General features: G+C 30.0%; 1 protein-coding gene across 6 annotated transcripts in view; it reads left to right on the top strand.

The window, feature by feature from the left end:
- LOC134720933 (dixin-like) overlaps positions 1–26,066 on the top strand; it is a 34,578-nt gene extending 8,512 nt beyond the window's left edge. For 2 of the 6 annotated variants that reach the window (XM_063583515.1, XM_063583518.1), the window contains exons 2-17: positions 1,140–1,269; positions 3,860–3,985; positions 5,151–5,281; positions 6,527–6,624; positions 14,852–15,069; positions 15,687–15,829; positions 17,354–17,434; positions 17,799–18,008; positions 18,427–18,480; positions 18,642–18,788; positions 19,348–19,458; positions 20,153–20,320; positions 20,628–20,724; positions 22,119–22,245; positions 22,791–22,899; positions 23,618–26,066. In XM_063583515.1, the coding sequence (XP_063439585.1) occupies positions 1,140–1,269; positions 3,860–3,985; positions 5,151–5,281; positions 6,527–6,624; positions 14,852–15,069; positions 15,687–15,829; positions 17,354–17,434; positions 17,799–18,008; positions 18,427–18,480; positions 18,642–18,788; positions 19,348–19,458; positions 20,153–20,320; positions 20,628–20,724; positions 22,119–22,245; positions 22,791–22,899; positions 23,618–23,692 (2,025 nt within the window). In that variant the 3' untranslated portion in view covers positions 23,693–26,066. Of the gene's footprint in view, positions 1–1,139; positions 1,270–3,859; positions 3,986–5,150; positions 5,282–6,526; positions 6,625–14,851; positions 15,070–15,686; positions 15,830–17,353; positions 17,483–17,798; positions 18,009–18,426; positions 18,481–18,641; positions 18,789–19,347; positions 19,459–20,152; positions 20,321–20,627; positions 20,725–22,118; positions 22,246–22,790; positions 22,900–23,617 lie in introns of all 6 variants that reach the window. The other 4 variants (XM_063583513.1, XM_063583517.1, XM_063583514.1 and 1 more) reach the window with 3 other exon arrangements.
- The last annotated feature ends 703 nt before the right edge of the window (positions 26,067–26,769 follow it).

Below are 26,769 nucleotides of genomic sequence, written 5' to 3'. Positions count from 1 at the left end.
CGTGTAAATGTACATGTATATACACTTTGATTGTTTGCCTTAGCATAAATTACATACCAGAAGTTTGTTTGAACAATTCATTAATGTAATGAAGTACTTCAAAGTCACATTGTTTAGTAGATTTAAGAAAAATCAATAACTTGATGAGTTAATGAAAAATTATAGCTATTACATTGTATTGGATTCCTTTCAACAGTTGGCAACCCAGAAATGACTGTATTTATTGGTTGTTTATTCCTTTTATGTCTAAGCACACACACACACTGCTTTTTCATAATTTATTAATTTTATAAGATACAGTACATTTAAATTAAACATGATGATCTAGTAGTTGCTTGTATTTACAAAATGTATCATTGCAACTTTAAACACTAATAATTTATCATTTTGTCAAATCTGTTGAAACAGGAACATGTCAGTGACAAAAAAAATAGATTTCAAAATAAGATAAATGCCCTTATTTCCTTTTGAGCTTATGCAAATGTAGAATTGAGCATGGAAACAGGGAATGTTGATGTACATGTACATCTATCATGTAAATGTATAAACTATATATATGAATATAGTACAACTCAAACATGTTATAAGCCTGTTATCTCAGTAGCAATATCCCTTTTGCAAATGAATGACATTAGATTTTTCCAACGATATGTACTTATAATATATATCCCAGAATGACACAGCAACTAAAGTTCTACCTAAATTGATTAATAATAAAACTATTGTCTTCAGATGGGATCTTGCCTTCTTTTAAAAACTATTTAACAAATTGTAACTTGGATGGGGTTATGGAGAGTTGTCTCATTGGCACACCTACCACATCTTCTTATATCTATATATATACATGTAGTACATCTTTTGTGGTTACCATATTACTAAATCATGTACATGTTTATTACTGAATCAGTTTTAGAGTCAAAGTTGTGCGATTTAGTAAATTATACATCAAATTGTCCAAAAAAGTTACGTTTTGTATATATATTCACTGCTTGATATTGTATAATTGTATGTCAATTAATTATATTGAATGCCATATCCCAGTTATTTATTTTTTTGCAAATTTTATTAATGATGATTTTAGACAACAAGCCATATTTTATAGGAGATAGATATACATGTATAACCTTTTTTATTTTTAGCAACAACTACAAGCATATGTTGCTTGGGTAAACTCCCAGTTGAAAAAGAAGCCTGGTGTTCGCCTGATCGAAGATCTACGCAATGATATGAAAGACGGAGTAGCTATGATAGAGCTTATAGAAATTGTTGGTAAGCATTTTCTCTACTTACTATACATGTATACATAGATATATGATGATGTGGTATGAGTACCAATGAGACAACTCTCCATCCAAGTAGCAACTTGTAGAAAACCCCATTATACAAATGTACAAAAAATGTAGGTCAAAGTCTTCAACACAGAGTCTTGGCTCACACCAAATAGCAAGCTATAAAGGGCCAAAAAATGATTACATGTAGTGTATAACCATTCAAACGGGAAAACCAAGGGTCTAATTATCTATATAAAAACAAGAAACACTTGTGAACCACATCAACAAACAACAACTTCTGAACATCAGATTCTTAGCTTAGGACATCACATTATAATAAGACACACTTTAAAACATCAATTGAAATGGCTTAACTCAATCAAAAGACATATATACACAAGTGAACATAAACTGAACAAATAAATTTGATCTATGACATTATGTAAAATTTTGTAAATACACAAAATACATATACATGTAGTAGATATTGACTATTTTGAATTGTTTTGTTCTTTGCAACTAGCACATAAAGTTCTAGTGATTTACCACCATTTAATGTAACCATAAGGTTTTCAAAACTAGGTGACGGTTTTGTAATTTATTTTGAAAAAAAATCGACTTTGAAAAGTAAATCTGATCAGTAAATGATCATAAAAGGTGAAAACTTATAATTAAAGTCAATGACAGAAAAGTCAACAATGTAAAGCTTTTATCAAATTACATGTATCTAGTTACACATGATATAATAGATGAGTTGTTTTTTAAGACTCTAAGCTATAATTTGTTATTATATAGTGCTTTACTTTAGTGTTGTGCTTAAATACTGAAAAGAAATTTGATAGGTCTACCTTTATAGATTATTACATGGCATTTTCCATATGGCCCTGGTAACAGCCCTAGACTCCCATATCAAGCCAGAGGGCTTTAGCCCGAGGGCTTGATATGGGGTGTGGGCTGATACCAGGGACCATATGAAAAATGACATGCAATAATCTATTTATCACATATTTTTAAGCAACTTGTTTACAAATAGTTTTTGATTGACAGGTTACCGGAAGTTAAACTCGGGGTCTTGATATGGATTTCGAGGGCTGATATCGATATCGGCCCCAAGGGCTGATACCAACCAATTGGATATGCAAAAACGTACATATCAGTACAAAATATGTGATAATTAGTTTTAATATCTTTTGAAAAAAATACATTTGACTCCTTGAGGTACATGTAGATGATTAAGTCATGTGGGTTCATACATGTACATGACTACATGTATAGAATAATGGTATTTTTTTGGTTTTTGAAACTGAGTATAGGCAAGCATATAACTATTGAACCCCAAATTACAGGGTGAGATGATAAAAATAGAAATAAAAAATTAAAATGCCATTATATTTGTGTAAGCAATTTGTCCTAACAAATTGTTTCCTGAACATGCTGAAAATGAAATAAAATATTGAGATACAAGTATTTGTTAAAACAGTTCTTTTAATTGCTACAAAGCATTAAGATAGTTGTTAGGTTCTATTAATGTTGCTTGCATGCATTCATTGTCAAATCAGTAGACATCAACCCACATGACGTTGGTGCCCTGTTATCTATATGACATCATTGCTTCATAAAAGTTTAGGAGTATCACATCATATTCATGATCTCAAGAAATATTAGGCAAAGGATCCAAAAGAAAAATGTACCAATTGCTGATAAACTTATATAGTGAATTATTATATATATTGATTCAAAGCCTTGTACAGAAACTATTGTTGTTTCAAGAATGTCATGAGTTTGTAATACATATAAAAATCAATAGAGAGCTGGAGAATGTAAACATTCTTTGACCATCTATTCTGTTAATGACATTGGAATTGTACAACTGCATGTACTAGAACATCCATGATGCTGGCTGTGTGGTTCTTAGGTATATACTTATACATGTATATATAAGATAAGTGCGCCAACATTGCATTAGTGAACAAAATATAATGTGCACAAAGTTATATTATAAAAATAAAAATAAAAGACTGAGCTGTTTTTCCAACTTATGTTTGGAGGTTGGGTCATTTCATTTCTTAGTAATGATTTGGACACTCTAAATTTTTGATTTGCCAATATTGAATACCTTTACTTTTTTCTCTCACAAGATGTCAGTACTGGACTGATGTTGTTTGGGAAACTTTCTATACATGTTTAAATTGAAGACCTATTGGTGGGTTGTTATCTTTTTGACACATTCCCCATCTCCATTCTCAATCTACATTTATGTTCTGAAGCATGTACATGTGTATTATTGAAAAACATCAATATTTATACGCCAGCTTTAAAACTGTGGGATATACTCACTGTTTTACCTTGTCTGTCCCTCCATCTGTTCCATTGATATTTTTGGTCGCATCTTTCTCAGGAATAAATTCAAAAGGATTTCTGAAATTTTGTTTCAGGGTTTACATAATGTAACAAACAGTTGTACCCTGTGATGCATTTTCAGATTCATAACTCAACAACTTCCTCGGCGAGTGGGGTGTCATTAATGAGCAATAGCTTAGAGTTTCACTTGTGTATCATCAATATGTATTTTGTAAATTATCTTTTAGGAGGAGAACACATGAGTGGTGTCCATCTTTGTCCGTCTAGTTACGGTGAAATGAGAGAGAATATTGAAAGAATTCTACATTACATGACTACCAACAGAATCAGGATGCATCATACTAATCCTAAAGGTAATAATACGGGAAACTGAATATGTTTTGAAATTTTTTTAATTAGAACATACAAAAGAACATGTAGTGTGACTACTGAATTTATTATTTAATGTAAATTCAGAAATAATTTTGATGTTTTAATTAATACATATAATGGGACTGGATAAGTATTACTGTATGGCATTAATACGTACCTGCATTCTGATATCCGATTCAGGTATATGTATGCAGATTTTTTTGAAATTATGAAATTACCATGATTAATCTGGCATTTTTGTTCAATCTTCGAAATTCACCATGATAAATGAATACAATAATTTCTAAATTTACATTAATTTGACAAGATTATCAAAACTCAAATTTGTGTGTAGCATTTTACCAAAATTTTAAAATTTTCTTATTCCCATCCTTGTTCATTCATCCTGCATACATGCTTGTTCATTTCCCTGACTACTCTGTAGTTTATGCAAATTACTTTTCTTTCAACAATTTCCCGATGAATTATGCACAGTTCTGTCAGGTTATAATAACAATACATATATTAGGTATTTTATAAAATTGAATATTTTTTTATGTTTATTAGATCTAGACCAGTAGAAATAACAGAAATATAAAAGATATTCTTGGTAAAATTCTTTAGGTTGCTAAATTGAAAACTAATAAATTTATCTATCTAGTAAAAATATTCAAAGCGACCTCAGTTTATTATTACTAGAAATATTTTTATAGGAAATGAGGCAACAGTTTTAAGAAATTGTTCTGTGATTGAATAAGGATAGTTGAAATTTGAATAGTTCTGTCCAAATTTTATGCAATTAAATAAAGAAAATTGAGTTAAGAATTCAATGTCAGATTAGAAGATAAGTATTCATTGGGGTACCTTAACTACTATATATTAGACTGAAAATAAATTTTTTTATCGATGATGTTTTCATTGTGTTCTCAAAGCAGTGGTCAGGTCTGAATTAATTAGTTAATTCATTCTACTGAGTATTAAACTAGCTGCGTAATGATAGTAGTAATTTTTTTACAGCTTTGATCTCAAGGTCACTTGAAAGTTGAAACAGTAAAATTACCATATATATTCAGAAAACTGCTTGTAGTAGAATTAAAGGGTCCAAATTATGTTATAATATACATGTATACACTAGTAATAAAACTTTTGTCATTAAATGTTTTTCAGATATTGTGGATGGCAATCTGAAGTCTATTATGAGATTGATATTAGCATTAGCTGCCCATTTTAAACCACAAAGTGTCAAACATTCCACACAATCCAACAGTAAGAGATCTAGTGTTACTGGTATAGCTCAGGTAAGGATATGTGGTGTTGTTACCATTATAGAATACCATGTGCTTCTAAAATTATTAAAACACCCTTTACCCAATGCTTAAGCCCAAATCTGGTTATTATCTTCAGGTCACATGTTTACTGTAACATGTCAAAAAGTTTACTGTAATATATACATTAGCTTAATATAGATAACTGTTACCATGGAAAATCCCAATTGCAATTGATCTTTCATAATTTCATATTTGCAGAATAAAATTGTAATTATAACTTTGAATGCTTCTTTTGGTAGTTGAAAAGGATTAAATGGGCACACATTTTGTTGTTTATACTAAAGGTGCTTTGGTTAACACTTTTACACTCAAAAAGAGTATTCAATTTGTATTATTTATTTATATATTTCAATGTGAAATTCTAAATCACAAACAAATTTCTGCTCAATGTACATGACATGATAGAATTTTGTTATTGATAAGATGTTCAGTTTCCATTAATTTGTTGAAAGTCTGAGAATTAACCAATCATAGCAAATTATAAAATGTTTGACCTGTTGACCCCATACACATCTTAATGTGAATTAATCTTATAATAATGTGAGAACTTCTATGTTTTACTCTTCTCAAGTCATATCATGGTTAGAATGTTTAACACTTATTGACAGGGTATAGCTTTATTTTAGTGAAATGATAAAAATGTTTGTCAGTTTGTGTCAGTAATAATTATGATAATAGCAAGATGTGCATGTATTCCTCAGTCACATTATTTTAAGATTTTCATTTGCTTCAAATTTGAAGCATCTGTTATATTTGCATTTTAACCCGTCAGGGTTTCATGTTTTTTGCAATAAAGATAATAATATAACAGATTCATTTGCAAGCTTCTTACAATTTTTTTTAGTGAACATATTTACAAATTAAAGCATTATTTGTCCTTAGATATTACAAAATCATTGAGGGAAAATCAGGGCATGGGGTTTAAAACTTTTCTTGTTTGAATTGATTCACATTTTTCCACCTCAGGGTGGGCAAAACTTGTAACTCACTGCTTTCTATGAGTTACAAGTTTTGCTCATTCTTGAAGGTTTTTTAGCTGCTTACATCTACATCATTTGGCAGATATTTCATACCTCACCTGCTTATTTTTTTTAAAGCATTAAAAGATTTCAGAATGATGATGGCATGATTAAAATTTGCTACATGTATGTGGTGGCAAACACATAATTCTATTAATTTTAAATTTTCCTCAACAGTGTTATTTTTATTTTTCAGGGAGCATCAGCAGCGTTAGCAGAAGCTAGAAGGAATGCTGCAAAAGCTGGTAACAGTTTCAGGAGAAATAGATCATCTTATAATTATAGTGATAGAAGGTAGGTAACTCTTGTGTACATACAGGTTAATATCAGTGGGTATAAACTGTGAAATGGTAATAATACATTGTATTGGTTATGTATTTATAAAGTTCAGACTTATTTTACTTCATCAATCTTTGCACATTGTTTATTCAGAAAAAAATTTGCGATGTCATAATTTTTGCAAAACTTTCAACATGATAGCAAGTTTTTTTGCAAAAATGAAATCTTCCATCTTGAATTTTGATAGCATTTACATTTGTTTCTCCCAATTTTGTCCATTTGTCAACAACTGCAGTATTTCAAAGTTATGGAGTTTCTGAAAAAAAAAAATTAAAGTGACTTCTTGAAAAAATATCTCTGCACATGTTTGAAATCACGATTAAACTGACTGAAAAATAAAACATAAAAAAAATGGTTGAATTAATCGATAGAACAGTATTTATGAATGATGAGGTTAAGAGTAAGCAGGTGTGGAAGATGTTAAATTCTGTCTTTATCCTTTAGGCTAAAGTTGTCACATACAGAATTGAAGTGTTTTTGTACAAGTTCTTGTGACAAGGATAAAAGGATTACCTGAAACTTAATCACCCTTTTTATTCTGAATTAGAGGGAGTAAGCATTGTTCCGCCCATTTATTGTTGAAGGTACTCAGAATTTGACACATTAATTGACAAATAAATCTCTTAATGGATAGCATAAAACATTTCAAAAAATGAGAAAGAGGAAAGAAATACTTAAAAAATTCAATAACTTTCCAAAAATAGAAATAGTTGAAAATTTTTATTTTTGGTAAAGTTGTTGATTTGTGAAAAAGCCCTGAGGCTTAATGGTGATAATGTAATACACCGGACAATAAAAAAGATAATTTGATCGGATAAAAACTTTTAATAATATCAGTTTAAACTACCCCAGGATGTTTCATGTCGGCTAACTATAAATCATAAATACTATATCTAACATACATCACAACAAATAACAGGTCTCTGTTTGTTTACTATTTGTACTAGTAGTTCTTAGGATTTACTTTCTAATAAGGTAATCTGAATGTCAAATACAAATCTGAAAAATTTCAAAAATTTATAAATATAAAGATGAATAATGCTATTCTTTATGTTTTCTTGTGGTATGTCATGTCAAAATTTTGGAAATTATTTGTAAAATATTTTATAGTGAATAGACAGGGGACAGCAAGAATGAGCATTGTAAATTGATTTGTGAGAAATATGTTTTTTTTCTTATTTAGTGTTCTTTTAAAAGAAAGTAGTTCTGTAGTTAAAAATTGCTTGCAATGATTTAATTTTTATTCTTGAATTCTTTGGCTGCAAAATAGTTAAAGTGACAGTTGGGGATTAAATTATAGAAAAAAATTATAGGGAATCTGACTCTTGAGACAAAATTTAAAAAAAAAAGAAACCAAAATTAAAATTTATAGGAAAAATTTATAAAAAATTATCATGTATAGTGGGGCAATTAAATAAAATGCAACTACAACAAACGTTCATTGCTCCATGGGACCTTTAAATGGCAGCATCTTTATCAGTCTAAAAACTGAAATTAATTAAAAGCAGATTGGAGTATTCATATATGCCTTTAAGTGGGTTTTTTGCATGCTATTTTAATTTTGTAAACAGGACTGATGTTTACTTGGTTTAGGGCACTGACTCTTAAATGTGTTACAATATATTCAAAATAAGATCATTACATGTTTATTAATTTGACTTAAATACACAGATAATAACTATTATTAAGATAAAAACAGAAAATGTACCAAGTTACTTGTTCATTATGGGAATATATAATTGACAATTAGTTGTCATTAATTCCAAACTAAATGTGAACTTAGAATGAAAACATTATATGTATATATTATATAGATTGTAAGTTTCCTTAAAATATGTAACCAATAAAAAATCATGAAACGGAATGCAGTTAATCTGTGAATTTTTCTTTAAAATTTAAATAGAATAAAAATACTACATGCAAACCAATAAGCAAACCAACAATAATTTTCAAAATATATGTAAAAGTCATGTAAATTTTATTGTTAATGGCATTTAATGTTAAAGAGCTCCTAAGAACCCCCCTTTTTTTCCCCAAATTTCGACGAGTCTTTTGTTACTCAGTCAAATTAGTTGGATTATCACTTGTAGTGGCCTTCATGTTTAATTGGAGCAATGATTTTTGTCAATTTTTTTTAAATATCAGCCGCATTCACACATGATATTTTTCTGAAGAAAAATCCTGTCCAAATATCCACTTCTATTTGCTTACCTATCTTTTAAAATCAGAATATTTTTGTGAATATATATGTGAAGAGAGAAGTAAAAAGCCATGCAGCTGTTTAAAAGTCTTTTTGCAATACTCCTGACATTGCAGTGTAGTGATAAATTCTGTTTACCATTACAAGAAGTGGTATATCTGTTGCCTCTACACCATCAATTATTTGTAGTCTTTGTCTATAAGGTGGAAATTCAATTCCTTGCAATGTCAGAACCTATATATAGCTACTAGAATGTGATTTAATTAGCAGAAATATAATGGAATATTTACAGATGAATGCTCCCAGATAGTGGTTCTCTCCTAATTAATTTAGGTAGCATGTCTAATGTGTTTATCCTCTCAACTGACCCATGTCACCTGACCATGTCACCTGACCATGTCACGGACATACTTCATTAACATCATATGTACACAATGTCTTTGATATTTGATATGAAATTAGGAAATTTATCAGACAGAAAGATGAAAAACATTCTTACCATGCATGCATATCGGTCTCTGGTGAAGTTAATAAGACAGACAAAAAGAAAACGTAAAATAGAGAGAGAAATCGTAGTGCAGTCTGCACCCTTAGCCACTAGACTAGTAAAAAATATTTTTCAGCCTATCTAATTTTTGAAAAAACTTTGCTTAGACTTGTTAGAAAAATATCAGAATATTGGACTTTGAACTAGTTGTTGTAAAAGATTTTGGTGCAGACCAGACTGGTAGTGTTTGATATATTAGGAGAATGTGTTCTTTGACCACTTAGTTTTGATCATGAATATAAATCTACAATTTTACATCTGACTTGTTCGATTTGCATATGTACCGGTATTCCAATTGTCAATTATTGAAGGAATGTATCAGTTTTATTAATACTGCAACAGATTGCATATAATTGACATATTTTCATTGTATGCTGAAATAAAATCAGATTTTTTCTGATTTCTGAAAGTAAAATATAAAGTGTTGATGATTAAAATTTACAAGATGCATATAAATACCATGGAACATGACATAAAATATGTGCTAACAGAATAATAAAAAAAATTAGATGTTTTGATATTTGGACTTCGACATTTATTTAAGCTGACCATAATGCTATGAAAATGTCTTGGTAATTAACTTTAAATGAGATTCTTAGACTGATAGTAATGATTTATCCATGTGGTGGATTTATGTGTTGAATTGAATTTGTAATGATGACTTGATAGGCAAAGATTGACAAATGTGATTGATTCTCTTTTTGTCTTCAAATGACAAACAAAATGACATTTATGTTAAGGTCAGAGTTCAAGTTTGTATACAGAGAAGGGTTGATATGTACATTATATAATTTATCATGCTAATTATGGGAGTTATCAATGGTGTGATGGTTGAAAGGAAATGTGGTTTGTTGTAGCCTATACAAGGTTTGTTACACTTTAGTTTATGAGGTAGTGCATACATATGTGCAATTTTCTGTATTGCATATCACATGCATGCAACAAGAACTCGGTTGATTGCTCAATTTTATCACAATTACATCTAGTTCTTCAATAGGGTTCTATCAAATCCATGTGTATGAAATTTGACACATGTCCCTTGAAACAAGGCTTACACAGAAAGGATTAAAATAATCGAAAAATTATGTGTAACTTTGTCTGTATAATATATAAGAGACAAAAACTATTTTTGATATAATTGAAATTTTTAGATTGATTGTTTTAGTAGGAAACACCAGTTTAAATTCATGTAATTGATTAAGGTTATCTTTTATTTTTTCTCAGGACAAAAACAATTTTAATTTGGTATAAATAGCAGTCCTGCTTTATACTTTACCAATGGGTTGAACTGAATTTAGAAACACTATCATTGTACATTTTTCCCACCCACATTGTAAAGGGGTCCTCTGGAAACTGTGTTGTAAATAATGCTATAATATCTGTTGGCATTGGAACAAATATTCTATGCCCTTTATTTCAGTGGAAACTTAGGGTGTAAAAAAATCAAGAATATCTCTTCCATTTGGTACTACCATGAAAAAGGAACCATTGAGGTGAGGGGGGGGGGACCTTTATCTGGACAGGATCAGGTGTTTCTAAGCTCAGGATTTAGGGAGTGACCCTTTTGGTATCTGGGAATTCCTTTTTCAAATATCGGGATGTCAGAATTTATTTATTTAAATTCAGGACATCGGAATTTCATGTTTTTAAGCCAGGATTTAGGGATCAGCTAGGACCCCTCCTACATCCCCCACCAGTGCATTATGAAAAATTGAATATGGAAATGGGGTAGTGTCAAAGAGACAACAACTTTTCCTTAACCCTTTCCTCCATTGATTTTTTTTTTTTGCATACTTGATTCGCATAGGATTTTTTTGATAAAATGCTGAACTTATGATTTGAAGTATTAAAGCATTGTGAAAAACAACTATTTCATCAAATAAATTTAAGTCAGATATTCCTATGATATTCCTTTTCATATTGGATACAAACTTTATTAAGTCAACTGCAGACACTTTGTAGTCGAAGTGTTTCAACTGAGGTACTACACAGGCATCAAAAGGCGTCATTATGGAGTAAAGGGGGTGGCGTCAAAAGGCGTCATTATGGAGGAAAGGGTTAAATAATGTGGATGCATAATTAGTATAAAATTTGGTATTAAAAAAAGCTGTGCTGCAATCATGGCTATTTATTTTTTTCATTTTCCAAAAGTCCACATACCTAGTCTATAGAAAATTGGTATTTCGTTTGATATTGGAATTCATGGTTAATAACCTACACTTAAGAAATCCAGGGAAATTGGTATCCCTAGAATATTATTTATCCTAAGTATGTGAAGTAATAACACTCTTTAAAAAGAGATATGTTAACATTTATTTATTTCATTAACAAATTCACAAAAATTTTATTTCTTGAAAGAAAGGTTAAATGTGCAACCTTCAGTTTTATCAGTCATTTTTTTTCTAAATTAGAATTAAAAAAAAATTGTAAATTAATTTGAAAACAGAAACAAATCGATGAATATCAGACCAATTTAAATTACATCATTAAAAAATTGGGTCATATATGATGAGGTATGTTTCATATGAAAATTGATTTGTAACTAGAAAGTTATGCAAATATTTATTGAATTAATAAGATCATTTATTTGATGTTAAAGTAATAATCATTTTTGTGTTTTATTTAATGGCTAATTTACAATTGAAACCAGATATAGTTTGAAGATTTATTTGATTATGAAAAGTGGGAAAATATTGGAATAACAATCCAATATTTTGATGTTGTTGGGATAATTGATTTCTGAATAGGGTAACCTCATATCTAAATAGGATTAGTGTGTCCCAGTGTTGATTCTGATACAAATAGATATTTTTATCCATTCATTAAACTTAACACCCCTTGAAAACTTTGTTGGGCTGGCTTGATCAGTAGGTAGAAGAGTTCATTAAGTTAGTGGAGGGGTGTAGCATATTTAACTGAAAGGGAGATCTTTTGTACAGCTATTTAATGCTTGATAAAGTTCCACATCAAGATCCCCTTGGCTAAGTGTATTATCTTGGGACTCCCTGGAGTGGACATGATATCTTTAATCAGATTAACTGGACAAAGATGAAGGGATGCACAGCATAGACCGATACATGTGTAGAATTTGGTAAGACTTAACCACATTTACTAATTGGTTAATTAATGTATTATTACATGTATCAGATCTCTATCACAGGTTTACAATCTGTTTTGGGATGGAGAAATTTTTGGCAGAGTGGCTTATCTTGTGATAATCAGGGAATTTTTAGAAATTCTTTTGTGTCTATGAAATTGCATAATTAGTAAAGTTTGTGGAAGATATGAGTTGTTTTGGATTTTTGTGTCCTGGATTATTAAATATATTCATGAAGATGAGAAGAAGAGATGATATGGTATATTCAGACATCGTTTTTGATCGGTATATATATAAAGTGTGTTTCTGCTGATTGTATATATAATTGTGTATACTTATAATTGTGTATACTTAAATGTATTGATTGTATTATTGCACCTATATAAAACAATGTACCATTACATGTAAAACTTTAAACTCTTTGTAAGACATGTATAGTAGTTGATGTACTTAAAGATACAATTTACACTATATATAAATACAGATTTGCTACTTCATTATTTGAAGTTTGAAATTGTTTATATGGATTTAGTTACTTTCTTGGGTACAAAATGTATCATTTTTGCTGGATATAGGAAAAACTTGTGAATATGAAAAAGTTTGTATACAAGTCTATTGGGGAAACTGATTTCAAAAATATAAAATTTTGTGCTCATGCTAAAGTTTGTATAAAAGCTTATTGAAAAATGTTATCCTGAAAATTTGATGTTAAGTAAACTGTTTTTCATTATCTTACCAAAATGAACAAAAAAGATAACTCAGGAATGATAAAACACAACTAGTACTTAGAAATGTCAACTCATTTTTTTTCCTGGAAAGATTCTTGGGTAACATTTTCCTTTTTTCAAGTCAGTAGGAAACACAAGTTTATATAATTGATAATGTTTTGACATTGAGTTTCACCTCTCTAACTGTAACGCAGCTTGAAGCTTTTTACAATATCTTAGGAAATTAACCTTTAGTATATATTTATACTACATTAACTTTGATAATAGATTTACATGGAAAAGGAGACAGATCAGTCATACTGAGGTAAAGGCATCTCATTGTCACAGTTACTGTGCCATTGGGGAAACATTGTTTACATTTGTGATCAGTCATGTGGAACACAATGTAAATAATAATTTTCATGTCACTGGGATGCAGGGTGGTAGTATGTACTTGAGTCATAGGTGTCTGTAGCAGGTAAAATATACACCTGTCAAATGTCAATTTTATGTAGTTATTATAAAGTTTTACTAAAATGTTTTCCCATGGGTATTTCTTGCGAATGTAAGTATTTGCCGTTTTGATACAGTTATCGTGTGGAAAAAATAACTTGTAAATTTATATTGTTAATCGTATTAGAATGGAATGTAATATCAGGTATAATTATGGATAGAATTGTTGACTTTTGTTGTACATGTGGGAACAGATGTCATTGTTTTCAATTTACTTGTTCAGAAATATGCTTACTTTTGGAAAATGAACTTTCAAGTTAGCAAAAGGTGGCAAAACTTAAAGTTATACATATTGAAAAAGAGGTTAGGTTAAACAGGAATTGAGTTTTGAAAGCATAAGTCTTTCTTGTTAAAAAATGTAGTCTTGAAAATTCGTACTTATGATTGTTCATGTGTTATGGTAGCTGTATTCTTGCCAGTAAAAAGTGATTAAAAATTTAGAATTAAAGATGTTTTGATCTTTAGTTATAGAATAGTAGTGTTATAAATTGCATGATTTTTATATGCATATGGATTAAACTTGCAAGAATTACAGAAATACAATTACTTGCAAGAATTACAGAAATACAATTTTTTTCTCGGAAGGTATACTATTCTGTTTAGTGGTTAAAGTTGGATTATACATAAAATAAAAAATGGGGAACAATATTAGTTATACTGCACCAACACATTGGTTGATCTGGTCTAGGTAAGGAAACAAAATTGTTTTGACTACTGTAGATTCATTATTTTCTTTTCCAATTTTCATTGATTTCGTGGGTTGAGGTGATCCACGATTTTATGATATATGTTCAACGAAGTACACACTTTTGATTGGCTGGTAAGCAGACTCAGGAACAAATAGAAATCCAAGTATTCTCGAAAAAAACAAATTCTTTATCCATGAAAAAATAGGTAAATCCACAGTATTAAAGTAAAACAATCTTACAAATATATTGGCGATGAGATCATTCTTAAAGTATGTGTATTAAAAAGTTTAGATTGGCAAGTTTTCAACAACATTGTTGTTAACCTGAATGGTTGGCTAGTTGTTTGGACAAGGTACAGTTCACTGACCGAAATCAGATGGAGATTGACATAGAAGAAAGTCCTCTAGATATATTTTGATATCATTTCAGGCGTACATACCATGAGGGAAGTAGTTCAGAGCACTTGAGTGACTCAGATCAAAGCTTTAACTGTGATAGGACTAGAGTTTTGAGTCGTGATGATGGGGATGGGGCCAGTGCTGACAAAAGTCCACAGTCCTCGTCGAGATTTAGTCCTGGCATAACTGATACATCTAGTCCAAAAGATAGTCGCCTCTCTAAAAGTAAATCATCTGACCAGGTCTATGGTGAGTTTATTTCTATGTTTTTGTAGTAATGTTTAAAGTATATTGGAGATAAATAAATTCTGTTTGAACTTATATAAGTGGATTAAAATTATGTTCTTTTTGAAGTACTGGTATGTCACATGTGTCATACCGTATGTGTTTCGTGATTTTACTCTGATTGACCATTGTTTCTTATGCTAATAATAAGGTATGTTTACAGGAGAAACAATACATTTAAAAGAGATTTTCTTTGAAACCAATATTAGATTGTAGTTTATGTCAACATGAGTAAAAAGAAATGTTGGGTGTATATGTGTAGCCTGATGGGTAATGGAGGTCAATACAAATTGCCCTGGTCTTCGTATATGTGTGGGTTCATCTAATCTTTGGAACCTTGCCTGTACATATCTATATTGCATTCCATAAATTTTGATAAAATTTGTATTTGTAAATAAATGTGTTGACTGTATCATGTGTATTGTTAAATGATATAAATATCTACATCCATGAGAAAATGTTATGTTGATAAGTTGCAATCTTTATCATACTGATTATTTGTGGTCGAAGATATGAACCTATTGTTGGGGTAAAGAATTTCAAATGTGTATGCTCATTATAAATTTGTCTTATTTTAATAGCCAAAGACAGTGGTACAGAGTTAGAAGACAGTGGGAGTAACACAGTAGACAGAGCTCAATACGAAGATCTGCTACAGGAGTATATGGAACTCTCTGATGCCATGTCAAATACTAGACGAGAACTCCTAAAATTACAAGATTTGGTTAGTGTCGTCATGTACAGCTGGGAGAAGTTGATACTATGGATTTATTATTGTTCTTTGGATACTAATTTTCTGGGGTTTGGTGGGGACCAGTGAACCATGAATTTTAGATGTTCAACAAATTACAAATTCTATATAGGCCTGAATGGAGACATTGGCAAAACCACTTCATCAATTCTCCAGGAAAATACAAATTTTTCTCAGTACACAAAACTTGGTACCCACAAAAATAAATGAATCAACAGTAGTTAACTTACCAGTCAAAGATATATGTTTAATTTTGAAAGCTGTTTGTTTTCATGCGTCAAAGATACCAGTATACATAAGTATTTAACGTAAATGGTAGCACAATGTATCATTTATCAACATGGCAAATGTTGTGGTATGATACTTATCAAATAAGTTTTTGAAACAAAATAAGTCAAACTATAGTCATTTATTTACTGCATGCATATTGATTAAACAGATGGTTTATTTAAAAAAGATGAAATTATATATTTTCAATGATTTTGTTGTATCAATATGAAATCACTTGCTCTAGTGGAATATAAAATTCCTACCATCATTTTGCAGGTGGGGCATTCCAATCCCAATTTATTTCAAATTAAAAAAAAGACAGTGTGTGATCTTGAGTAAACTCAAAAAGCAATAAAATGAATAAAATACTACTCTAGTTTTAAAGTGTTTTAGGGAAGGGCTCTCAGAAAAGGGGAACTATAAGTAGTTTCAGTTTAGTTAGGCCTAAATGAAGAGTCCTATTATTTTGAATAATAAAAAAGATATAAGGCCAAGAACATATCAAATTATTGGACATGTGTTGACCATATAATACCAGATAGATCATAAGATGTATAGTTCTTTGGGGAAAGTTTCTTCAAATTATATGAATGTGTGCTCATTTGTACTTAAAAAGTGGTTTTTAATATCCTAATATTGAGGGGGATCCCTATGTGTTGTTCCCAACCTGATAAAGGTCCTTCTTTATGTATAATTTTAAATTGGAAAAGTCAACAACTATTTAGTATCCTTACACATGAAAATAATTCCTGGTCTTACAGCTACATGTCCATATTTTCTGCTGATATAATAACAAGAATCATGCAAATAAACTTAAGATAAAATGATGTTAGCTCATCTTACAAATATGACACTTTTTCTAGACTACAAAACAGCATGCGCAAAATAGTCGTCGCAAAGAATTTTAACCTTTGAAAATGTTGTCGCGCGCTAAAACCCCCATGGGCATTTTCAAAAGTTGGCAGGTATGGTAAGCTTTGCAATTCAAAGAGGGATCAGAAGCTAGCACAAATACAAAAGGATTATGTCATGTATGTTGAAGAGTAATAATGGATGTAAAACTTCAGTTAGATTTTTTAGAGAAGATGAGGCAATTTTTTGAGGTACTGCTGGGAAATTTTTGAATCTTCAGTCATTCATACTATTGGCAGCTAGTACTCTATATTCTGTTCCCTTCAAGTTCAATATAACATATTTTATTATTAATTTTTTAATCTTTTATTGTAGTTACTGTGTGGGGAACCACCAGATGGTGCTGAAGATAGTCCTAAACAGGTTATATCTGGTTCTTCTCCTGCTGAACAAATGGTAAGTCCTAAACAGGTTATATCTGGTTCTTCTCCTGCTGAACAAATGGTAAGAAGCAAAACTTAAACTAGGATACATGAATGATTTTCAACTCATCATTAGATAATGTTTTTATTGTTTTATTAATATGGTTTACTGTTATTCGTGGGTATGTTCTGCAAAGTAAGAAAGCTTTATGTTTGTAGACAGGCTAGAAAAAGCAAGAAATCAAATATAAGCTTTTTCTCAATCCTCAAAAATTTGTATACTTGAAAAATAAATTAATTGAACTTTTCTATTATTTTGAATATAAAATAAAAGTTATAAATGTATACAATTATCTATTTCTTGTTAAAATTTTAAAATAAATAATACTATTTTTTAGGTGATACTTGAAAGTCAATTGATACAGACACAGGAAGTGTGTTCAGATTTACGTGAAGATTTGTCTCGGACCAAGAATGACTGCATGCATTTACAGGGTAAAAAGTCAGGTCTACAACAAAGAATGGCGGACCAAGAGGAACAGCTGTCTCAATTAAGGGCTGAACTTCTACGCAGAGACTTTGAAAAACAGTCTTTAGAATCTGAAAAGGTATGATTATCAAAGTTTAAGTTTTTAAGATTGAAATAATTGTTTTGCTTTTGCAAATCCCAGTATATACCGTACATGTGTGCACTGACATATTTTACACATTTCAAAAATATCTTTTAATGATAGAAACTTGTGTATAATTTTGACTTGAGTTATTATAAATTAATAAAAATAAAATACAAGATTTGAAAGTATAGAACTCCCCCCTTATACCTCTAGCCAATGTAGATTTAACAAACACACAGCAATACGCACAGTAAATCTCAATTACAAAAGACGTCTGAGTCCAATGTCAGAATAGTAACAAAAGAAACTCAACAAATGAAGTCTTTTTTGTAGTATAAGGGAGGTAATTCCCAAAATTTATGATGTATGAATTTGACTTCTAATAGTAATGTAAATTTTACTTTATTTATAGGGTGAATTAAAGATGAAAGTTTATGATAGAGATAAAACTATATCAGATTTAAGAGTAAGTATATGTGATTATATATGTTTATTTAAATTTGATAAATTATGATAAAAAAAAATATATTTGATCTCAGTCAGAATTTTCATTTTTTTAAGGATAAAGAGTTGCGGAAAGAAATTGACCAAAGTTATTTACAAAACATGTTTATCTATTAATTTTAGAAAGAGATTGTAAGAAGAGACCAAAAAGTTGACCAATTGCAAAATAATATCCAACTGACAATCCAAGAAAAAGAATCTGTAACACGAGCATTAAAGCAGCAGATATCTGACCTTCATGAAAGGTTACGCTTGGTTGGAGAACGTGGGGTAAGATTTTCATGTTAGATATAATTGTAAACATAACAAAAGACCAAAATATATGTAGTAGTGATTTTAATCTGGCTATCATCAAATGGGATAGGAAAATCAAGTTGCTTTGATTAACCGTTATAACTTTGCCTTGTTGTAACAGGTATATGTGTTTGTAGCTTATTGATGAAATAATATTGTCAATCTATATGGTTAATCAGTAGAATTTGATCAAATTGAATTTCTTGTGTAATCTCATTTATATTGCAAATAATTTTTCATACAATAGATAAAAAGGTTCTGCCAACTTTTCATGAACCAAATGCGTTAGATTTGGCCAAAATTGAAAAGATCAAAGAGAAAAAACAATGGATTTAAGGAAAATGCCACCAAAAAGGCATGAACATGTGTGAGTCTCACGCTAAATGCGTGAGACTTGGCAGCCCTGATAAAATAGAATAAAACTTATTTTATGCAATGATTTAGTGATTTCTTATATATTTTGATACATGTAGTTACACAATTACAAGAAAGCATATTTAAAGATTTTTTCTTAAATTGATTCCTTATTTTACAGGCCACATTGTCTGCAAGAGTAGCATCTCAAGACAAAAGAATGGCCAAGTTGGAAGGAAAAATTTTACAAACAGGCGATCCCCAACAAAGGGAGGCTACTCCTGGAGGAAACGTAAGTATTTTTCTCAATATTTGTAATTTTAAAAATAGCCATGCTCTTCAATAATTGTAGTATAAAAAATCCCCAAATAATAGTACAAAGTGCAGTGTGTTGTGAAACTCACCAAACTGTGCTCAAATTTGTATTACTGGAATGTTAATTATCACTGATTTTGTAAGCTTTGTCAAAGAATTAATATATGTACTTAAAGAAATACACGCTCAGACCCTTCATTAAGATAAAAATCAGAAGCTGTGACATGACTACCAATAAGACAACTCTCCACCAGAGACCAAATTACATAGAAGGTTAGCAGATCACTACACTGCCTTCAACTATAAAGCTGTACAAGAACCTGAAAGAACAATTGTCAAATAATTAAAAAGATATCTAGTTACCTAATTAATGTACAAAACAATTAACAAACAAAAGTAAAAATATACAGTAACAAATGAGAACTACTGCAGACTATTTAAGCTATGATAGAACTATAAGACCTGGCTCAGCAATGTTGACTTTACTAAAAAGCAGACTTTTTTTCATTTCACAATGTAATGTTGTCCTTGTAAAATATTTTTGTTGAGTTTCAAACTACCATTTAAACTGTTGGTAATTTCAAAATATTGTATCTAATTTTCTAGTATCAAATCAAGCCATACATGCCATTTCATGGTAAGCGTTGTAAATTTTGGAATTTTTATTTCAGTCAGGAGAAGATCTTCATGTTGTCCGTGATGCAATACATAGTTTACGTCTGAATTTCAAAACCTCAGATCCTCAGCAACATAAATTAGACTCAGTTGAACACTTTGTTTGTTCGTTATTAGATAAAATACAACAACCTAATAATTTGTCTACTGTTTCCAATGGCCAAGTAAGTACATTGTATCATGGATCTTATTAAACATTCTTTTATGGAATGGTTACCATGGTTACCAGAGTATAATTTTTTTATGTATAGAAAATTTGAAGTTATTTTCACAGTATGATTTTTCTTTAAACAAAATAACACGGACTATGATAATAAATAAGCATTTAGCAATAGCGTGAAATGCCATTTAACATTCATCACTCATCAATTACTTGTAAAACCAATTTATAATAACAGGGATATCATAAGAAGCAGCAGAAGCTCACAGTTTAATTTGTTTTAATTAAAACAATGATGGATTTTATTTCAGAATACATATGAACATGTCACCTCTAGACGTTTAAATTTTGATTCAACTGGAGATGTACGACGATCACCCATCACATCTATACCAGGTAGTAATACAAGTGAGTGTTGTGTATTGTGTAGGGAGCACTGTGATAAGGTGTATTGTGTAGGGAGCACTGTAAATATGTGTATAAATGTAGAGATATTCCAGATAATATACATTGAGGGTATTGGTTAGAATTGAATTTGTATATTTTGCCCTACAATTTTAATCTCCAATGCATGTTTTTCTTGAATTCTGTGGATTTATAAGAATTTGTGATATTATACAATTACTGCCTTTTGATGAAGTAAATATATGGTTTTATTGACTTTTGAAAAAATGATATTCACTGAGGCAGAAGACCGAAACGAAAGACAGTTATTGTTTTATTTTAATTCTGAGAGAAGAACATGCATTTATTGACAAACATATAGCAAAACAAATTTTAGATGAATCTTTTTAAAATAAAGTTGCATGTAAAAGCATGTGACGTTAAGCATGGTGAATAACACTATCTCAGGTGAATATGCCTTTTTATTCAAAATCCAATTCATATAGAGAAACCTACTAAAATAATACCAATATGGAATAAACCAATTTACCATCAGGCATTCCATCAGTGAAGACTAACTGAATTTGAATTTTATAAGAAATACAAAATATTTATCATGTTTATAGGCTTGTATCATTTGTATGCAGGCTTTGGCAACCTCACTATATCAAATATCTAAAAATTCAAAAATACAATTTTTTTTATCAATTCTCCAAAAAAAAAAAGTATATACCCCGGTACACAAAAATAAATATATCCACAGAAGAGTGTAGGTGATAGGCTTTTATTGAATTTTGGAAATCAACAATGTTTTAGGATGAGTATTGCACAAAATATGAATTTTTTGCACAACACCTTTGTAGAAGTCACAGCAGATTTTGAATAAAACTTATTTTGTTAATCAAATATTGATACTTATTTTGGCAAAACTTTATTTCAATTTTATTCCTTAGAAAGCCAATTACAACACTATTCATTTATAGAAAACAACTCCTTGAAAAAATGTGCAGTTGTAACATGATTTTATTTTCATTTTAGCCTTTATCAAATTATATTTGAATTAGGAATTACTGTAAATTCAGAAATAATTGCATGCAATTTTTAATGCATGCGATTATTAATGCGATTTTGTCATTTTAGACTTAACTGCGATTTAATATTTATGATTTTGAGAAAAATCCTGTTTAACTCATATAAAATATTTCAAAATATCATGATAAAAAATAGAGAACCTATTCACTTGATTTGAATTACTTTTTGCTTAGTATAAATTTTGATGATCTCTTAATAAAATGTAATTTATTTTAATTTATATTATAATTTTTATTTTTTATTTTGGATCTTTGTCTCCATGTAATTTTATCTTGATTATAAGACTGTATTAATAATGTTCACCTATAAATATAATTCAATTCCAGGTTTTTCCCCAAATCAATTAGACAATCCATCATCAAGAACAAAACAGTTAAATCCTCAACCCACAACAAAAGTGCTATATTTTACTGATAGGACAGTTAACCCTAGTATGTGTACCATACATAAAAGGTAAGCTTTACATTTAATTTAGTGTGGTAGGTTGGAGGTTTTGAACCTGTAGCGGCAAATTGATATGCAAATTCAGGACGAGAACATGTTAATGCAATATGAATATGAACCCTGCTCTGACGTGTTTTCACTAGACTAACATGGCATTAAGGAGTGAGAGCAAAGACTGGTCGGCTGGAAGTTAGAATAATGTGTCTGTGTAAGGTGATATGTCTTACTGAGGACTGTTACTTTGTGGACAAGCAGATTCAAAATCTATCTCAACTTGTTAGTCTAGTACAAATACGTCAAAGCAGGGTTCATATTCATATTACATTAACATGTTCTTGTCCTGAATTTGCATATTAATTTTTCGCTGGATGTTAAGCAGCTATCCATCTTTATTTGATTTTCTATTTTGTAGACCTGCTCAGTGCTAGAACTTTGGAAAGTGATAGACTTATTCAACAAAATTTTTGTATGTTTTACTCGAATATTTCTTAACAAACAAAGGGCACTGGTCATGCATGGACATTTTTTAAAGTCTAATATAATTTATTTTTCAGATTAGGAGAAATAACATTGAAAGACTTTAAAGATCATATAAGTGTGAAAGGGAACTATAGATACTCGTTTAAAGCATTAGATCCAGAGTTTGGAACAGTCAAGGAAGAGGTAAAGATTGTCTCAAATATAATTGAGGCTCCCACAGGGTACCCCCCTCAGGTCGCAAGGTCACTTTTAATTTCGTCGAGAGGTCGTTTTTAAGGGAAACGTACAGGTCGTTTCTCCCAACACAGAGGATGGAAGTCAGTCGGAGGTCGTTTTTAGAAGACCCTCAGGTTGGAAGTCGCCTCTAAAAGGCCCAGAGGTTGCAGGTCGTTTTTGACCCTGCGGGAGCCTCATAATTCATATGGTGAAACAAAATAAGTTATAAATTACTAAAGAAGCAAATGCTTCATGCATAACACAAAGTAATTATGACTTTGCAATTTAAAAAGGGAATTCCGATTTTAAATTTTATTTAGAGTCCAGTAGTTTTGTTATCTGTTTTCAACTTCATTCTTTTTCTTAAATGACAAATTAAAGAATAGTGTTCTGATAATTTCAACCACTATCCTCTCTATTCTAATTGTGTCAGGAAGTTATACTTGTACAAATAACCAAAAAAGAGTCTTAACCCTTTATCCTATAAAACAGAAACACTTGAAAATAACATGATACAAAAAAATCAGTAGTTTCTTTAATATTCTTCTATGATCTAAATCGAACATATTTTCAAAGCAAAATCATCACAGTATTAAAAAAAGATGTATTGTTATAAGTTTATATTGTATTTTGAATTCTTTCCCAAATTTAAAACTGTATTTATAATAATTAATTACTATTGTAGGTAATGAGTGATGATGATAAGGTACCAGGATGGGAGGGACAGATAGTGGCCTGGGTGGAGGAAGATACAGGATGAATAAACACTACAGGAATGTCAAATACTCCTTGTTATAGTGCTGAAATCTTCCCTGCCAGAATTGGCCTTACTGCTCACGTGCCAAGTTGCCTAAATGGCCGTTAGTGGCCAAGTTACCTATTGTGGCTTTAAGTGGTCTATGTGCAATGTAACTCAGCAGAGATCTGATATCAACACTTTATTTTGCAATCATTGTATCACCTCAATATGTCATGTGATATTAAAAGATGATTATCATTGGATACAACCAGTTATGAATTATTCATTATCTCTATATGTCATGTGATATATGAAGTTGATTTTTTATTGGGCATGACCAGTTATGAATTATTTATTATAAAAGCGTTGTCTCAGAGCTTAAGTGAAGGCTTCCATGTATTAGCGAGCATTTCTTTTGATGTTTGAAAAAGTTGTAAGAAAAACTGATAATTTTGTAATAAAACTGAATGTGCATGAGTGATCTGTATTGACAGCAATGATTTGGTTTAGAAAACAAATCCTTATTTATATTATTTCTATATATAAGCGGATTCATTTTTTTCTTGGGTATCAATTTTCATGGATCAAGGAAAATTGGATATTCGATTTTTTGGTTTAGCAATCTCTGTATTTATAACAAAACCTAAATAAAATTTGTAATTTGTTGTACATTACCTGTACCCATGAAAATTGGTATCCAACAAATAATGATGAATCTGCAGTATTGTGTTTTATCAAGAGAGTAGTGTTAGAAATTTATCAGTACAAAATTATATTTGATTTACTTCTTCCATTTTACACGTATAACTTATTAATCCCAGACAAACAGACTTTCTGCAAATTTTTACAATATTATTGAAAAGATAATTGCACACACACATACATATATACATATATATATATGTATATATATATCTGGCAATTTTAATGGAAGTATAACTTTTTTGTTTAGCTTTACAAAGAGCAAAGATCTGATAGAAAGTTGAATCTCTAAAACAGTTAATGATGTTGTAATATATGGGCTTACAATGCATAACATATATTCAATAAAGGTCCAGAATGCGTAATAAGTATTACAAATGTATGTTTATTTAAATGAAAAACTACGCACAGTGTCAAAGTTTATGAATTTTGGAAATTTCAAGATTCATCTGAACTTACTTTCAAAATTCAATTACTTTTTCAAGGTTCTCTAAAAATGCAACTCACAAATTTTCATATTTGTGTTAGTTTGATTTAAACTGAATATCTTTAATGTATGATTATTTGCTTTACCAAAGTTTTCTAATTTAAAAGGACACAGGTGTTTTTGACTAAAGAGATAGGATCTACCAAAAATCATGATTTTTAATATTTTGAAATATCTTATTTTTAATAAACTATTAAGGACCATACAAAAAATTAAATAACTCATATGTTAAAGGCAAAAAAAAGTTTCGAAAAAAATCCACAAAAAACTTGGCAAGTCATTATTCAAGTTTTTTTTCTTTCACTTAAATAATTGGCTTATATGGATATGTTGCAGTACCTAGTTGAAGGAAATCCGCAATATAATATCACTTTTTAGTGAAATCAAACTGCCTTATATTAGAAACTTTTTTATTTATATGTTTTTAAATTTATGTCATCCAACTGAGCTTAATGGGCCAAGATTGCTTTCATAAGTAGCATTTTTTGACATAATCAATAAATCTTATTACCTTTAAATATTCAGAAACAGTTTCCCACTGTTTTCAATTGTCATGTCGTTCAACACAGATGTGTAATTTTGATTTAGTTTTGCAATGCATTCACTATCACTTCAGTCATAAAAAATAACATTTAAAAAATGGTAGATCATACCTCTTTAAACATTTCTAGGATATTAATGAATTACTTCTGTTGTGACAAAATACAATAGGAATTCTTTATACTCTTGCATTGGTCATAAGAATATCTACAAATTTGGTCGATTGACCAAGTCATAAGAATATCTACAAATTTGGCCGATTGACCAAGTCATAAGAATATCTACAAATTTGACCGATTGACCAAGTCCAGAATGTGATACTTGAGCAGGAATCAAACATATATATTTTTATGTTCTTTTTGTATTTTTCTTGCCTTCTCTTGTTTTCAATGTTATAATTATTATTATTTTTATTTGTTGATTCAACAAATCTGCAATTTATTTATTATTTATGGACAAAAGCTTCAAATGGCATATTTGGAATAATGAATTCATTTTATAGCAAAGAATAAATGCTTTGGATAAAACGATTTGTTTAAATGTTCTGTTATGACAGTTTTTATTATTGAATGTTTTTGCTTGTATAATTTTTTTTTAACTCAGGGCGTACTACATTCCTAATGCATGTATTATTTGTTTCAGTTACAATAAAACTTTCAAAGCTGGTTTTTATCTTCCTATATTGTCATAATGTTGATATGAATATGTTGGTAGTCAGAAATTGTTTAATTCTCTGTGAACAGATGTTTTTGTTAGTTCCCTATGGACGAAGTGGAAGGGGACATTAAATTTGCACTCCATCTGTCTACCTATCTATGTGTTAGTCCGGCATACCAGTTTCCCAAATCCATTTTGCCTTGTGCTTGAAGACATTGATTTGATATTTGATATATAATATTATCATGACAAGTTTATAATTCAAGATCAAGTTACTGTTCTGGTCTGATATTTAACTGTAGAGTTATGGTCTGTGGATTTTGAAAATTCACTTACATCATCAGTTTTCTACACTCATTTTCGTAATGCTTGAAGATATTGATTTGGTATTTGTTATATAGTTTACACTATGACAAATCAAAGATTAGGTTAGCAGTCTGTTCCAGTACATTGAATTTTTAACCGGTAGTGAACTTTGTATTGCCATGCAATACTCTCAGAATGCTTTCTTTACATGACCTAAAGAAGTAAATCTAGTCTGATTCAAAAGGAGGGAAAGATATAGGATTTTGCTAATGTAATTGTTTTTACAGGCAAAAAGTCAATCAAAGTCTTTGTCTTGCCTGTGATGAAAGTCTTGGAAAGCAAGACATATGGATTGCGTTTGTGGCAATATTAATGATGATGACAACCTCAAAATGGTTAAGTTTCT

This window comes from Mytilus trossulus, chromosome 6, assembly GCF_036588685.1.
Source record: "Mytilus trossulus isolate FHL-02 chromosome 6, PNRI_Mtr1.1.1.hap1, whole genome shotgun sequence".
Lineage (NCBI taxonomy): Eukaryota > Metazoa > Mollusca > Bivalvia > Mytilida > Mytilidae > Mytilus > Mytilus trossulus.
This window is presented reverse-complemented; position numbering and strand designations above follow the sequence as displayed.